This window comes from Temnothorax curvispinosus, unplaced genomic scaffold (genome assembly GCF_003070985.1).
Source record: "Temnothorax curvispinosus isolate PA1 unplaced genomic scaffold, ASM307098v1 QBEX01001498.1, whole genome shotgun sequence".
NCBI lineage: Eukaryota > Metazoa > Arthropoda > Insecta > Hymenoptera > Formicidae > Temnothorax > Temnothorax curvispinosus.
This window is the reverse complement of record NW_020211278.1, coordinates 644,461-662,569: the sequence shown is the minus strand read 5'-3', so window position 1 is coordinate 662,569 and position 18,109 is coordinate 644,461. Positions and strand designations below refer to the sequence as shown.

Below are 18,109 nucleotides of genomic sequence, written 5' to 3'. Positions count from 1 at the left end.
AATTCTCAAACCAACCTGCCGCTGTTCCCTCGGGATGCACAGGCTACGAAAGAACATTTCACCGATGATAGGTTGCGGCCTAAAGCCGGAAGAAAATAACTACAGTTAGGGGAAACAAACTAATCTACTTATTGGGAAGGTGAATCTTAAACTTCTTTTCTAGTAAGACTTTCGGAAAGAACAGAGAAACGAAAAATAGGAAAGATTTTTATATATATGCATGTATTATACATATGTATATTTTATATGTTATATATAAAATCATCCCCTACAGAAATTTAATACTGTAAGTGATTATTTGGCTAGTGATTAATTACTTATTTTGAGTATTAAAAGTATTAAAAACACTTTTAATACTCAAAAACGCTTTTAACACTTACAGTATTAAATTTCTGTAAGGGATATATGTATGATCACAGAAAAAATTGCAGAAAATTACTATTATTCTATAAATTTTTCCTGCACTTTTCTAAGCTCTGCAACAAGAAAAGTGACCACTTACTTCAATCAAAATCGAATCATCGCGGGGCACTATAGCTGAGTGCAAAGTCGAGGACTGTATATCAAAAGCGACAGTCCAATAGTTTCAATGGCCATTTTGCCGTAATAAAAAGGCACACATTTGGAGAAATTACTGTTTGACTGAGCGTTAAAGGAAACCATTAAAGTAACATGCATCACCCTGTCCGACGATGAAAATTGATAAATTAGTTTTCAATATGATAGAATAATTTCGCAGATATTTTGATTTATCCGCAATTTAGAAACCGTTCTAACAAGTTTATATATAAGAAAGTTAGTGCTCCTTCAGAATAAAAGTTTGGCATTTAAGTAAAGCTACAGATTTAAAGGATAATTATCAGTAATCGATCTTTGATCTGAATAAAAAAGCACGCGAGGAATTAAAACTCGACGTTGGATAACGTCCAGGCCACGATGTCGAATCTAACAGGTCACTTGAAATTCACAAGGATATCATACGGTCACCGAGCATTCGAAGGGTTCTAAAACCGTCTTCAATTTCTTCATCCTATTTTACTTATTCTTCTCGTACCTCATCGTGCTCCTACTTATCGCGAGATAACGAGGTGGAACGAGTCAGATGAGGAATCGAATGGGTTCGAGACTCCAGATTGAATTCGTGGATTTCCGCGTCGAAGATCATCCCGATGATTTTCCGTCTTTGCCCTTTCTCTTCGTCTACATCGATACCCCGTTCATTAATGCTTCACTTTTATTAGTTTCACTTTATCCGCTTTTTACCACGGTATATGATATTTTAAATAAGATATGTCCTACATGCACTTTCCTCGTTTTCTTATACATATCATATTCCATGAAAGCGGATTAATCAAGGATATAGTTTCTAAATCGAAGAATGTAAATAAGTTGTTGGAATTATTAAATAGTTTTTAATGTTCCTAATTTATATCTAATTAGAACATCTTTCAATCAATCTTTGTTAAAATGCAGATACTTGAAATTGCTGATAACTGTTTGTTATTACCTATTAATAAAAAAATTAATTAAAAAATTCTTTTCTTCTCACGCTTTATAGAATAGATATGCTATATACATTCTAAGCAAATGCATAATTTATAAGCGGTAGAATGGTAGAAAAGAATCACTTAAGGAATTCCCTAGGGGAGACTCCACGAATATAAGTATATATTATCGATGCGAGACGCATTGTGATATATTTTAATGTACACCAAAAGAAAATCGTTTCACATAATACAGCAATCTCAAATGCACGTATAATTCGATTAAATGTATTACGTTGTTTTTTGTGTGCAAGCTGAATTTCTTCTTGAAAATATATCAGAACTAATTAATTAGTTTTAATCTACTCTAAATTTTTAATGCTTATGTGCCTTCAATATTTATTTGCGTGAATTACATACGCAATTTTAAAAAATATTATTTAATTTTTTCAAAAATTACTTAGCAAATTAGATGTTTCTAGCAGCAGAGCATTTCAGCGACAGAATATAATGCGATTTCTAGTTTTACAGAAAGTAAATGGAAAGTACCAAAAGTCCCTCTCACACATTATGGTACGTGTTTCCTGCAGTGTGGACAAGATAGATTTTTGCAAGGAGATTGCGCCTGCGGGAGATGTTATAATCTTTGTGTCAAGGTGCCGGTACCTGTTTTCGCGATGGAAAAGCATTTTCCACTTAAAATCCTTTTTCCGAGAGGCGGCGTACACCAACAGCAATAATGTTTTTCGGAGCGGCCGGCGTTTATGAGATTTTATTTATTTTTTCTCGCGCGTTTAGGAAGAAAGACCCTCACGACGCGCGACGGTGAGAGTTCGTGCGTAACCACCGAGACTCTAGTAGGGCGATAAGAACGGCGCACCCACGAGCTACCGTCAGCTTACTTCCATCGCAATACAGCAACGACAAAAAAAGGAACAAGTGTGCTGGAGTCCTTTATTAGTTCCACCCACTCGCACCCTGATCCACATCGTTTACTTGTAATTTAAGCGCAATTTACCTGAAAGTGCCTCGTAAGTCTCGCCGGCGCGAATATATATATTCGAAACTTTGTAGAAAGAACCTCAACGGAAACACTCATTTCCGGCATCGAAAAATATTCCATGATAGTGATATCGCGTAAATAAACTTAAAGAGGTAAATTGTCCACGAAGAGATTCAGAATATATCTTTACATTTTGTTTAAAATTAATGACACCTGACAGAAGGTAACACGAATAAATATTTTTAGATGCTACATTTACAATCTTTTTAATGAATAAAATGTGTTTAATAAAATTGTTTACCATTACCGCCAAAATTATTTAATCAAAATTCTATCTTTACCAAAAATATTTTCACGAACGGGAAAAATTCCTACTATAACGGCGCACTGTAGAAAGGAAAGAAAATTTTAAAAAGCGGCAAGCTGTATAATATTTGTAAAGTTTGTTACCTTTAAAGTACTCGCGTAACATTAAATGGTCATGTATCAACAATATGTAACCTGTTGTAGAAATATTATTTCACATTAAAGGAGAGATCGAACGTTACTCATTAAACATACGACCCTCATTAACGTGTATTTAATTATCAAGCGTAATTATTTCCTATGCTGCCGTTCCTGATTTAACGTCCGAAAATTCTATATGATGCACCAACTATACGTAGTAACTAAATAATAATACGTTTGATAATTAGATTTTAATTGGAACGTTCGTAAATATCGGTGTAATAAACGTAAAATCATTTTACATGTAAGTACCATTCTTATTCGAGTTTATGTTTCATTAGATAATGATTGTTTCAAAAGTGGACTATGTACATAATACTGATTCTCTCTCTTATTAAATAATACTACATTTTTTACCTCATGCATAAATCTTACTCCACAACCTATAATTCACGTAAGAATTCAGGAACGTTAATTTTATTATTTATATTTATATGTACGATATGTAATATTCGGAAAATAAAGAGGGCTTAATACAATTATAAAATGTTTAAAAAACAATTTTATAAATGATTTTATCTAAGAAGAATAGATAATATGCGAGCGTTTTGATACGTAGATAATCTCTTTAATGCACATCCACATATCACGCGGATTGCCCCAAAATGGTAACACCTTGCATAATTACGATGGAAACAATGTCTGCATTGTTGTAAATGCGCGCATTCTGCGAATGGCATGTGGAGAGATATATAAATTTAACACTCCACACTATGTTGCGCCATCTCCTGTGATAATGCGATTATTCTTGGGATTATAAACTGCATTAAAAGCTTATTTATTTTGTTATGGTTGTTTACTTAAAACCATAAATCTTTAGCTTTCTTACATATGTTCCCCTTATGCACTACAACAATGTAAATTGACATATATAGCATAAACCTTGCAATTTCTCATTCGTTATATCATCGATATATAAAAAGGAAATTAAAGCGTGAGATTTTGGGATGCAAATTAACATATTTTGTACTTTACACATTATGCTAATTAAAAAAAAAAACAAAAGCCTTTCAATTTTCTACTGAAACTATATAACAATGATAATTTCCATATTTGCGGAAACTCATAAACTCGAAATGCATAACGTTGAGAAATATAGATCGATAAAATAGTTGACACATTTGATGAAGTAAAAAACATTTGATGTGAAGTATAATAGTAGTATTATCATGATCTCTGCAATGCACATTGTGTTTCGTAGCCTTATAAATCCTATTCGTAGCAGATAAACTATAGTCCGTTTAAGTTGGCTTAAAATCAAATTCTACAAAATCTATTTTTGAAGGTCCATGCTTTACGCGTAACATTATCAAAGGATATACTTTTTTTATAGTTTTATTTTAAGGATAAGAATCTCTGGAGTAAATATTTAGCATCAGCATAGACAAGACTTTTGAATTCTTCTAAAAGTTATTTTACGTAAATTGTATCATAAAATCCGTGAGAAGAGAAGCTCGAAAATGTCCTTAAAATATGTATGTATGTATATACCGTGATGAGAAAGGGAGAGTTACATTAACAGAGTTGCATTCATTTGCACAATTCGTGCTGAATAGTTGATTGCGAGTTTTGATAGCTCGAGGTAAAGATTCTTATTCCATTGGGGCGAAAGTTCTATTGCATTATAACAGAGCGGTGGTAACAGTGAAAGTTTAACGAGTTATAAGCTCAGCAAGAATAGTCGCGGTACGGCACATGTACGAGATACATGCCACGTTAAAGAGAGTACCGGGATTTCCTGCCCGCTGAAGTTAGGACGATAAATCGAACCGGAATGCTAATACTTCGACCGAATAGTTTGTCTCGCGCTTTGCCTTTCCGCTGCCAGCACCGCGCCGCCGGCATGATATGCTAATGGCTCGAACGGCATTTCCGTCTAGATTTTTGTCTTCTTCTTCCCCGCCTTTCCCGAGTATGTCTCACGATCCTCTGCTTTAATCTATTCCAACTTTCAGATAAAAAGAAAATGATAAACTATTAACGAATAAGACAAAGTGCCTTTAGCCTTAGGGAATATTACTCAAGGGATGTGATTCTTATAATATTTCTTTCTTTATGTCAAAGTAATTTACACATTCAGTAGTAATATTTTATTCATTCAGTACGAAACCATTTCAACAAGCGTATCTTTTTGATCGGTTTCGTCGGACGTTTGAGAAATTCTACATTTACCGGGTTCATACTCGTCCATTACCGTTGTAATCCCGAGACTTTTGAAGAGAGCTTACATATAGAAGATGCCGCGTAGAAGGGGATGCGAAAGAGAACGGAGGGAAAAAGAAGAGGCAAAAGGGAGTGGACGCGAATCCAGCTAAACGAGCAGATTCGTAATCCTTTTACTGCCGCACGACGAGAGGCTTTGATGCTGACGAGCTTAGCGCTTAGTGACTTTCGTAACCGTGTCAAGCCGGCCTAAAGGACGAGTCGAGACTGAGACGCGTCGGCAAGCCTTTCGCGCGTTAAGAGCCATTCGTACGGATCTTTTCTGACATTACGTCTGCTTTCGAGATTATATAGCCCCGAGACTGCGGCGTGAGAGATTTACCGCTCAACGAAGCGTCACACGTTTTCTTTGAGTTACAAAAATCTTATTTTATTATTGTAGATGTAGTTGTTCAATTGTAAATGTCGCTCTTTCATCCTTCAAAGATATCTTAATTTTCTCCTTTTATTTCCCCCAGAGAATGTCACTTTGCTTCACAATGAACGGAAACGTGCTTTCATTTCTTATTAGAATGGTGTTAATTAACACAACGTATTATTGAAAAAAAAAAGTAATCTGACTCGACTGTGAAATGTAATCATCTAGAGAACTGTAAAAGTAATTGAAACACAAAAGTTCTCGAGACGGATCAGCGGGCTTTTAAGGAAATATCGATAATATGCGGCCGTTACTCTTCCGAACAATTGCGTTAGCGAGTATCGAAAGATAGGGCGTTATAGATTTGGGATGTCGATAGTGATCGTAAAAGACGTCTACCGTACCGTGTACTTAAAACTTCTTTATGGAATAAAATTTGAACTTTAAGAACGTTATTTGCAAGGTCATAATGATACTTAAAGATAGGAAGTAGAATTTAAAAGTTAAGTTTTCTATGACATTTCTCGGGCTTCTAATAAGAAAAAAAATACTCTTGTTTAATCTTTCACTCAAATATCATTCGCGGTATGATCGCTGTAATTAAATATGAGCGCCAAAGTCTTAAACTCGACAGTAATCAAGCCGGTGCGCGACGTTAAACTCAACTTTCTATTCAAAAATTCATCAGTCGAAAGAGTTATTAAGGAGATGAGTTCCACCTTCTGAGAAGAATACTTAATGAAGAATTAAATGTCGGTATCCTGTTAAAAATAAATTCCTCCGTTATATTTTATTTGATCTTGATATTTTTAAGTATGACGAGATGTGTCGTCATACTTAAACCCCTTTTAAACGATCTATAATTCACCGTATTTCGATTTATATGCTTCTCATTTTAATATATATTCTATTCTACGTGTATATTTACTTCTAATTATTCTGTTTTTTTTTTTTTATATATATCAAATATGTATGTAGAATTCTATCCTGAATTTTGACACAAATTATAAAAGTGGATTTTAAGCTAGTAGTATCATAAAATATCCAATTAAGATTTATTTTATTAAACTAAATATTACGCCGCCTTCCAATTCTGCGAATGAAAAATATCTTTTTTACAGGCAAGATTGCATAAAGCATTTAAAAGATATTCTTGAATTAGGTGGTACCTTGCTTCCACTTTTTCTTGAAATGTTCCTTGCTCGTATATTTACAAAAACATGTGTTTGTAAATATACATACATGATGTGTAAATGTATGTAAGTATTCACAGTGTATTGAACTTGAGTTCGTAGGTTCGCTCAAATGTCATCTAAACTTCTAAACGAAGTGAAAACACTACAGAGAAAACGTCTTACATATTTCAGCTTGTCGCTCACGAGAGACGATTGTCGACCTCGGCCTCGCGGACAATGGCTGCAATGAGTTTAGGTTTCATCGTCATGGTCACGCCATGGACGATTCAGGAAGTTGTTGCAGCCTGCACCGGAAGCAAGCCACCACCGTTTCTTGACTTCCTAGCTACGTGGCTGGCTCTCTCCAACAGCTTCTGGAATCCTTTCCTTTATTGGCTGCTCAACAATCATTTCCGCCGAATTTCGAGAGAGCTTCTTTACACTAAGGTAAGGTATAAATGTTTACATTTCGAATTAATTAATGTTAACGAGCCCTTTGTTTATCACGATGATAAATAAAATACAATATTGAAAAAGAAATACGAACAAAGCAATAAAAAAGTGAGTTATAAAAAATAAAATGCAATTATAAAATTTCATTTGTCTTTTGACGTAAAATTTCAAATCGAGAAAGAATTGTATCCTAGTGTAATTAAAATTTTTATTTTCTAATACAAACAAAAAGCGAGTTTTATGCTTTTGTTTCATTATTTCAGAATAATCGAATTTATTTAGCTTCTGCTTCTTCGATCTAACCCAAAGACTAGATCTAGGTTTTGTGAATTACATTAGACTGTGTATTACAACGTAGCCAACGCTATTTTACACGAACAAGGTAAACACTTCGCGTAAACCTTGTTATATCAGAGTGGAAATTCGTGGATGCGTGTTTTCAAACGTCCATTAAAGTTGAACCTAGTGCAGCACTTCCCAACTCACAAATAATTTTTTCCCTCCAACCGAACAAAAGTGGAATAAAAGCTCGTGCTTTCTGTTTCATAAAAGAAATCTCAAGACTTATAAGGTAAAAACCTTTTTCACGCATCAGAATGCGTATTAGTATAATAATTATATAATTTATGATTAATAATAATTTATTATAATAATTGTGATTTATAATTAACAATTTATAATTGATAAAAAGTTTTACATTTAAAAATGCAGCATTTCGTGTTATAACTCAAGTAAATTTGGATATAGCAAAATATGAATCAAAAAATAAGATAGCGATATGCGGAATATGAGCTACAGGAGAAAAGTGGGTACGGTAAATGGAAAATGTATACGATTAGAAAGATTCAATAAGTTCGTAAAGCGAACGCATTCTTTCATTTACTCGATTCCTTTTCTTCCATTCGTTTTATCTTTTCGTTACATCACAGTTCCGCATTTTCCGTCTTCCGATTTTATGCTTGACTTCTTTTATTCCGCGAAATCAATCGTGCACTCGGTGTTACAACAAAATCAGTAAATTTCTCGAAGAGGATGGCGGTTCACGTCGCCGGCGAATGAATGAAGACGAACGACTTAACGCGATCTTCCCAGGAAAACACGATGGAACGCGACAGCACCTGCCGGGAAAACAAGATTTATCCGGTGCAAAACGCGTTACGCAGCGTGTCTGATACTTTCCGCGACAGATTCAGCGGTCGGTCCTTTCTTCTTCGCTGAATTCTCTTTTCGGATTCAGCAGGAACGAGGGAGAACGGCGGTACGTCGCGTAGCACGGCCGCGGCCACATAGATCTTGGCGCTTCGACTTTACAGGTCATGAATTCCGAAAAGCTTGTCGGCGTGCAGTAAATCTTTAATCGCCGCGCGAAGTGCACCGCGGCCTCCTCTCTACGTTCACCGGATGCGAGAACTACATGCAAGTACAGTAAAATATACTCGTACAGCACGTTTGATGTTTCTTTACAATTGGCTTACGCAGGTTTTCGATTGGCAAACAACAAATAAGTTTGTTTGTTTGAAGTATAAAGATCACTACGCTTAGAGTGTGTATCACGTGGATCAAAGATTTGCTCATTGTGTTTGCAAAAAATTGATTAATTGGCGAATTATTGTGAATAGTAAAATTACGAAATTGCAAGATGGCAATTAAGTGCACATTTAAGTTTCAGTACTAGAATTGTTTGCAGATACTAATTAATCTTTATATGTTATTTTTTCGGTTTTAATATCAGGTTTTGTTACAAATAATTATTGTCTGATATTAAAAAAAAATCACAAAAATACTTTAGCTTAAAGCTTTAATTAAGACAAATCGAGTTTACACTCGACAAAGAATTTATTATTATTAACGGATATATGCGAGTGACTATTAAAGAATAATAAAGAACATAAAAAGAATTAAAGAATTATACAAATACCTCCTAATCTCTTATATATACATATAATTTCATTATTTATGGCATCTATTTTATGATAGTAAGTTGCAATATCCTGTACGTGTTAACGTTTTGGTAAAGCGATCGACCAGTTTACGAAAATCGCTTTACATAGATTCGAGTATGCTCTTAATAAAGTAAGTACCTTGGGAATTTGTCGGATATTGCGGTTAAATCCTAGTTTTTACTGGCTTAGATATTGCCTATGAAATTTATATAAAATAATTTATGTTAGAGATGTACGAATCGCAAGTACTGTTTAATTTATATTTTTTTAAATTATATTTGGAATAACATAAAACATGCTTTGCGTATAATGGACTTATAATGTAAAAAATATACATAAGTTAAATAGTATAACGAAACAGAATTTACATCACTTTATAAAATGTAAAGATAATTTTCAATAATTATTGTATAAATTTTATTGTTTTCTTTAAAAAGAGAAGAGAGAAAGAGATTCTAGTTTTCAGAAAAGTTATTATAAAAATAAGACTATTATAGAAAAGTTATTTTTAATAATGAATGAGAGAAAGAGAGAGAAGTAACACTTTAATAATATGCTGCTATGAAACAGATAAATTCCAACATCCTAAACGATTGATATATTGTTATTTTAACTCACGGTACAATACTATATATGTAGGAAATAGTTTGCTAAATGTACATTTGCATATTCAGCTGTATTCCTTGAGGACCAACGTTGCATTTCAAGCATTCTATTCCGAAACATCGTACCGCAAAGTTTATGAAAGCGCAGCAATGTATATTGCTTATACAATTAGAAACTATTTTACGTTAATCTGATAAATGAAATGCATGTATGAGTACATAGTGGTGCTGTTCGATTTCCAAGAAGCTTTAAGATATCTTGACTATTTATTATCCATTCTCACGGGAAATATTTCAACCTTACCACACAGGTAATCAATAAAGCTTATAAAATCTATTCCTACTTGAGGCGATTGATGTATTATCGTTCGCAAACTGACAAGCATTATTCAACCATCGATGCATGTCATGATTGATAATTCGGATAACTTTAATTTCCTTTTTATATGCAGATTCTGTGCAGGTCTAAGCCGTTAGGAACGAAACAACACTGCTGCGCCACTAGCACCGGTGGCTTAGATGTTTGCAGCATCGCAGGCATCGACCTATCAGGTACATTAAACGAATATCATATCCTGTTAAAAAAGAAGTCAGTCAATTCGAAAAATTTCTACGCAATAAATTTCATACGTACGGGCATTGCGTAGTAATATAAATCAAACAGCAATAGAAATGTGTATTTAAATTTAAAAACACTTTTTTAACAAATAATTTAAAACATTTTTGTAATTTATTTACGCAATCTTTTTTTAATAAAAAAGATTAGATTTATTAAATAAAAAATAATCCCTTAACAATGGCTTTTCCCACACTCTTTGAACATATAATACCTATCATGTTAATTACGACAAAGTTCATCTGGTTGCCTTCATATTGATGATCTACCGGCAGCGAGGGGATTAACATAATCAGTGTTTTGTGCTAATTAAACCGAGGGGAATCAGCCTTTTGACGGCATCCATTATCAACATTAACTGGATTCTCGCGCTCTATGTGACATCCATAAACGAAGATTTAATATGATCGCTAGGATAATCAGCGTCATCATATATACGTATAAATGCGAACTGCGTTGTAATCATGTTTAAAATCACATATCGTATCGTACTTATGACTGCTGTTATTGATTACTCTATAACGTATTTGGCATTCGTATTTGGTACTATTGCGAAACATTTAAGCATAATAGGTATAATAGGTATCTAGTATAATTTGATTCTTATTACTATTAGTTTTTTTTATTACTTATTAGATAAAGTTCTTAACTTTCACAGTTTTGAACTGAAGTAAAAGCTGGAAAGACAAAGTTGTTAAATTTCTTTTTATTACCAAAGTAATTTTATTACATTGTATGCTCTCTAAATCTGAATTAGTGACTATTCACTGACTATTCACTGACTATTCACTGATTCAGATTTAGAGAGTGTATTAAAATTAATATGCTAATATCGAGTAATATACGTATTAACATCTTAGAGCAAAAATTAATAGAGGAACATTTTATAAATCAATTTTTGTCATAATTTTTTGTTTTGTAATATCAAATAAAACAGTGTTATTAATTTTCAGCTGCATAGAAGAAAAAAAAAGAGTAGTGCATTACATTGAGAAAATCATATTTTTCTTTTTCTAATAATAAGCTTATTTTTAATCTACACAAAATAAAAAGAATAAACGCGATATCTTCACTTGAAAATAAATAGTATTCTTTTGTAGTTCTATCGTATAGCAATGATCGCCCCCCAAATATCGCATTAAGGTATTTAGTCCCGATATTTAATTATCGATCCGATTGAAACAAAGCCGAAACGAATTAGCTCGCACATTCGCTTCGAATTTATTGTCCAAAACAGTAGTTTACGCTGCGCGTAGTAATTATTATACGTTATATAATATAATCCCGTTAATAGCGAATATTATCGTAATCAGTAAGGGAGACTTTTATTTATCGTTCGAGTTTTTATTTCAGGTTTGGAGCGTTGCTCAATGGAACGATGCTCAATGGCGCGTTGTTCCTCGTTATCATTAGCGAATACGCCACCACCGCTCCCTTGGGAAACCGGACATGTAACACATGGTGACGTAGCATCCACGTGAGGTACATACACCGCATAAATATATGCTTTTACTCTATTATTCACTGCTATCTATGTTGTTCTATACGTTATGTAGAATCTGTCAACACACAACACCGCGGTATTAATATTTAATATCTTTAATTAATTTGCAAACAGCTTTCCATTAACGAAAATGTGCATATGCATCAATTATTCTTAAGTTAAAGAATAAATGGGAAAAGCTTTTATCTTAAAATTGAATCGATTTTCACAATTATCACGCGAACTCTTCACCTAACACATATTCCAGTTTATTTTTAATTTTATAATAAATGTCGATGGTAATTTCCAGTTAAAGATGCCGCCACGCAGACGGAGGATTTCGGATCTCCGGACGACGCCAGTTAGTACAGCGTGGCGGCAAGCCGGCATCCGATGCTCCAAAACTATCGGGCACAATATCCGTCGTCTATGCACCGATATCTGCGAGACCACGTCGCATCCTCGCTGGCACGAGGGCGAGTTTCGCGCACCGAGGAGGAGGACAATCGCGACGACGTAACGACAGACGGAAGAACAAGCTATTATCATCGATACGATCGACAGAATCGCTTTGAATTCGCGCACTTTAAAAGCCTGCCAGATCTCGTCCGAGATATGGAACCGTGATAAAACGCTGATTAACGAGCACGTCGTCAAATTAAAATGTTCATCACTGTACATCACTGTCGTCGCCGTCATTACTTCGATTCGCGTAAGAAAAGTTTGAACTCACCATGGGTGCGACAGCAGGCAAACGCGAATTCCATTGCTCCGAGGCGAGCGTACACGAAGCGTGTGTCGACACACCGCGATTAGCTCTCGTCGCGACGAGATCGATTACGGAAATTAATTACGGCACCAACGAGGATACTAATCGCGCCGCTCTCGACGATATACATGTAGATATTTAATCACGGCGAAGCACTCTGCGAGTGTTAACGTCATTCGCGCCCGCATCCAACCCAGTTTTCCACGATTAATTATTCAAGCGTGAGTGTTCGCGCTATAATCTTGAGCATGTCACTTTGTGTAGTTTCCTTTACAGTTTTTTCCGAATATATAAATGCATATTGAATCCGGATATTAAAAGCAGAGAATCCAAACTGAAGTATTCCTTTTCACTCAGAAATTAACTTTCAAAGTCAAGTCGTCATTAAAGAAATTTTACTTAAACGTTTTAAAATAATTTGTCAAGATTACTCCAAGATGTGCGATACACTTAGGACATAACACTACGTGTCGAATAAATATGTACTTTGTGAGAAAGAAGGATATACGTTTAAATTGCAATTGTTTGCTCAAACTCAAGAGCTCATTGATACGAAGATCAATGTGTAACGTCTTAAATATATATATTCACGTCATTGTTACATTTCATAAAGAAAGCCTAGGAATGCACAATAAATATAGATATCCGAACTCACTCTTTTAATATCGCAGAGTTTTATACAATATAAATAATAACAGATAAAAGATATAAAAGCGACGTTCTTCTTGTTAAGAAATGCATTTTATTCAATAATTTCTCATTTCTTTCTGAAATCTCGAATCGTTATTAGAAATAAGTTATTTGTGATATTTTTTAAGAAACTTTTGTTTCAACGATGGCATAGTAAGGGAAATTAATTAATCGCATTATTTTTATTTAGCATTATGCAGATAGAATAATGTAAAAACGGCCTTGTAAAGTTAACTACGACAAATCTGAATTAATAATATGTACTGATTTTTTGTATCCATATTACATTTATTGTAAAATACGTGTAAACTTTTTATTTGGATTATTGTGAAAAAAATAATTATACAGAAATGAGAAATTTTTAAATACAGAAGCGACTAGAAGACTTACATAAAGCCACACTATATTATCGAAGAATTCACTGGAATAATCAAGAAACTGAAGTGGCATTTCTGCTTTGAAACAAGAAACATGGAATCGATGCATATACATTAATTTGGCGCGTTACGTGTTGGTGGAATATAATTTTTTTGTACGTAAAAAGAAATTTTTTTTCTATTTAGCGAAAGAAGGTATCAAGATGATTGAGAGTGGAAACGCTAATGAGACCGATAACGCCGTTTCATATGCACTGTTCTTATAAAGAGAATCCGATTTCTCGCAAGACTTTAATGTGTGAAAATATTATACTTTGAATTTATAATTAGAAAATATTGCGCACCGCTCTGATGTAAAAAGATTTATATATGAAGTAACACTTTATATATACAACTTATCCAATTGCTAAAATTCATTGTTTTAAAGATGTAGATTAGATTTTATCTCTTTTTATATTTGTAATATTTTAATTTCTCTCTCTTAGATCTCTGACCAAAAATCTTCCTTAAATTTTCTTTCATTTTTTCATCATTCAAGTGTCATGTTTCTATGTTTCATGTTACATTTACATTTAAATATATTTACTTTACATTTCAAAACGTTAAACCTTTAAAATTTTGTTAATATTATATACAATTTTAATTTTAACAACATATTTATTTTGTAATCTTATGGGAATTGAGATTCTAAAAAATTCTTTTTACGATAATTTTGATTTGTGCCGTAAAATATAGTTAGCGAGATAAAATTGCGTATATCGCTAGACCATGATAAATAGTAAGTAAGTTTTTCAAGAATTTATATCAAGAAACATTTTTTAATGAATAGCCATGTTAAAACAAAAAATTGATGCTATTGTTGCTAACTGTGTGCTCACATACATAAAACAATTATTCGCGTATTCTAAAACAATAGAATCCACCAATTTCATTCGCTTAAATTAATATGTAGCCCGATGGATTATTATTTGCCTCAAACGGCAATATGAGATTCTCTAAAGCATTCGTTTCAAAAGCTTTATTCCTCTTCTTTCAAGATTCCATTAGAGGTTAGCAAAAGAACCTCCTATTTGTATATGTAAAAAAAGTAATTGGAATGTCTACTTGATTAAGAATCTATACGTACTTATAAACGTATATGAGCGATTAAACCATATATACATATATATATATATATATATGGAACAAAAGATAGCACATGCTACTCTTTGAATGTATCAAGAATAGTCATACTATTTATCGATAAATGCAAATAACAAAAAATAAAAAAATTGCAAATATTGTCGAAAAAGCTGTACATTTAGAAGAAAACTTAAGTTTATTCCAAGTACTTTTGTGGGGGATTAACGATGTTTCTTTGACGAAAGCAAAGGTATACTTATTTTTTGAAATATATTCAATATTTCGAATTTATAATTAGAAATATTGCGCATCGCTCTGATGTAAAAAGATTTATCGGCACAATTTAAGTTTTTTGCATTAGTCTCTTGCAGATGTAATATGTAAATATATTTCGAAAAATAAGTATACCTTCCTTCACATAAAAAAGTTTTAACGGAGAATAGTTTGTAAGACTTTATACATGAGATGTTCTCTACGTATAATTAACGCGATATAACTTTATTATAATTTTACTTGTTTAGTTGCAAAATAAACACGATAAAAAAGTAAGCGAAGGCATACTTACTTTTTGAAATATATTTCTAAATATATTTGCATTACATCTGCAAGAGACTAATGCAAAATAACTTAAATTGTGCCGAACTAAGCAAGTGAAATTATAATAAGCTATATCGCTTTAATTATACGTATTGGACGTCTTATGTATAAAGTTTTACAAATTTTATTTCTCGAGACTTTCAAACGCATAAAGATAAAACCTTTTTACGTATCTTATAGAATCTGCTGACACTTTTTATTAACGATTTAATGTCACAAATCATTTTGACCAACATTAAAAATGATCATTAAAATCTTTCAACGCGATAAAATTCAAATGCAAACTTAGCATATTAGCGCAATGTAAAAACCGATGTAAATAAAGGAGACATTACCTCGCCCCTTTACGTAGTAAATCGATGTGAAGGTTTTCGATTGGAAAAGACAGTAAAAATGAAACACTGCCTGCAAATAATTTATCATCGGCACGAGATAGCTCGTTGTCTGCGACGATGTCATGATTTACTTTAAATATCGAATCGAATGCGAATCGTTTTTTGTATTCAACAATTCGACACTTACCGATACGTATGTAGGTAGAATTTTAGATAAGATTATTAACCAAAAGCAAAATGGCGACTAGTTAGATTATTGAAGTAAACGTGAGACTTTTAATAATCCACCAAAATTTAGTAATACCACCGAATAAATGCCTTAAGCAAAGAACCTTTTATAAATCGGCAGTATAGACTGAAAGAAAAAAGCAAATATTGTACTTGGTCTGCAAAAAATTGCTGGAATAATGTATTTAATTCGACCATTTCTTGCAGAGTAAATAAGAATTAAGCGACATAATTCATTTAAGTACAATAGTTGCGTTTTGTATTTGTATTTAAATTATCATTAAGTCATTGATTGTTGTTGGTATTGTAAATCACATTATAATAAAGTCTCAATTATTTCTAGAGATGTGGAAAAGCTATTCGAAATACAATCGAGTTAATATATATTTAATCAAGCATCATGCGCATAAAGATCGCGATAATAATTCTGAGTTCTCATAAATCACATAAAAAAAATTTCTGACTCACCGATCCGATGCGCAACGGGCGGAGTTTTTCAGCCACATAGCTACGATGATACTGTAACATACAAATATTCAAATTAAAAAGGTGCTCAAAATGATCAATACTTCAAAAAATATAATAATTTTTATACGCGTCTAATTCGTCTTTCAATTAGGTATTTATTAATACAATTATCTATTTTTAAAAAAGATTTTTACAAGAATATATTTTTATAAAATTTTAGATAATTTTTCTTTCTCTAATTATTTCTAATTTATCAAGATAAAACGGCTCAAATAAATGAGAAAGAACTATATTATTAATTTTGCAGATAAGAAACGATACTCACCCCAAGGTTGCTCCGCCGGGGCCTGATGTCTCTCCCAGACCTCCTCCTCTTCTCAGGACGTTTGGGTTGTCAAATCTCCTCCTCCTCTTCCTTCTCTCGTTGCACAAGACACTCGCGGATAATAGACTACAATCCGCGCACAAACTAATTATCAATAAAAATCTTTCGCGCGATACTGTACGGCACTCCCGTTTATAAAGCCTATCAGAAGATATTTGGTTTCATCAAGCACGTCTCCACTTCAACGTTTCATATAAAAAAATATCTGTAAAATATTATTTACATTATAAATTAATTTGCATGGTCTATTACAACATATTCGATTTGTGAGAAATTTTTACATTTTTCGATATAATTTTTGTCGTCAATAGAGCGTTAACATTATATTACTTTTAAATATTTATAAAATGTGTTTTTTATTTATTTTAAAGTATAATTAATCGCGCCTTTCTTCAATCTTTCTTGATCCGACGATTCGTAACTTATTCGTGGACCATTACTTTGCTTATGATTCAATAATTACGTAAGTTAACGTAAGTTTTATCTAAAATTTTTTATCTAGATCATAATATAATTTTTGTTATCTTTGCATAGAAAAATCGTAGCGAACTGATCTTAAAAGCTGAGAGACTTTCGCGTTTCTAATAAGTAAAATTATTTATCTCAGACGACTAGTTTGCGAGATATCATCAATTACAAAAATAACATTGATATTGTCTTAAAAATTCCATAAAGCAGAAATCATCATATGTTTAAATTACAATATGGCTCAAAAAGAATGTAATGGTACAAAACAAACTGCGTTAAAAAATGCACGCTCTCGCATTTATAACGACATAAAAATCAAACACTATATTTTATATTCCTTGATTAAGAAGTAAAACATCGAAATTATTAATTTTATAGCACGATTTTATGGCACAAATACAATTTAGATAATTTTCATAGATTGATTAAAGTAATTACATGTCTTTTGTTAAATAAATTGCTTAAGAAATATATCAGATATGTGAGAAAAGATGCCAGAGGTAAGTTTCTCCTAGTCACTGTACAATTTTTGAGATATCTTTCTTTTAATATTGTATTCATTTATATGCACGAGAAATAATTACGGTCGCGCGTGATACTGTGCAACACACCCGAAGTTAAGATGTACGATAAAATATCTCTTTGTATGTATGTATATATATTGCATTATAATGATAATTCTTTATTAGTTTTATTACTTGAATAACTCGATCTAGTGCTTCGTGCATTGCATTGCGTGAAATATTATTTGGCCTTGGCCCTTGATTTACGAATCGTTAATTACGATTGTTAATAAATCATGGATTAATAATCGTTTATA

The 18,109-nt window shown here is 32.7% G+C and overlaps 1 protein-coding gene across 7 annotated transcripts in view; it reads left to right on the top strand.

Moving 5' to 3' along the window:
- The window catches only part of LOC112465202 (trace amine-associated receptor 9), a 61,176-nt gene extending 46,966 nt beyond the window's left edge, over positions 1-14,210 (top strand). For all 7 annotated transcript variants that reach the window (XM_025032683.1, XM_025032676.1, XM_025032658.1 and 4 more), the window contains 4 exons: positions 6,943-7,197; positions 10,204-10,303; positions 11,721-11,849; positions 12,161-14,210. In XM_025032683.1, coding sequence (XP_024888451.1) covers positions 6,943-7,197; positions 10,204-10,303; positions 11,721-11,848 — 483 coding nt within the window. In that variant the 3' untranslated portion in view covers position 11,849; positions 12,161-14,210. The remainder of the gene's footprint in view (positions 1-6,942; positions 7,198-10,203; positions 10,304-11,720; positions 11,850-12,160) is intronic.
- Positions 14,211-18,109: the final 3,899 nt, after the last annotated feature.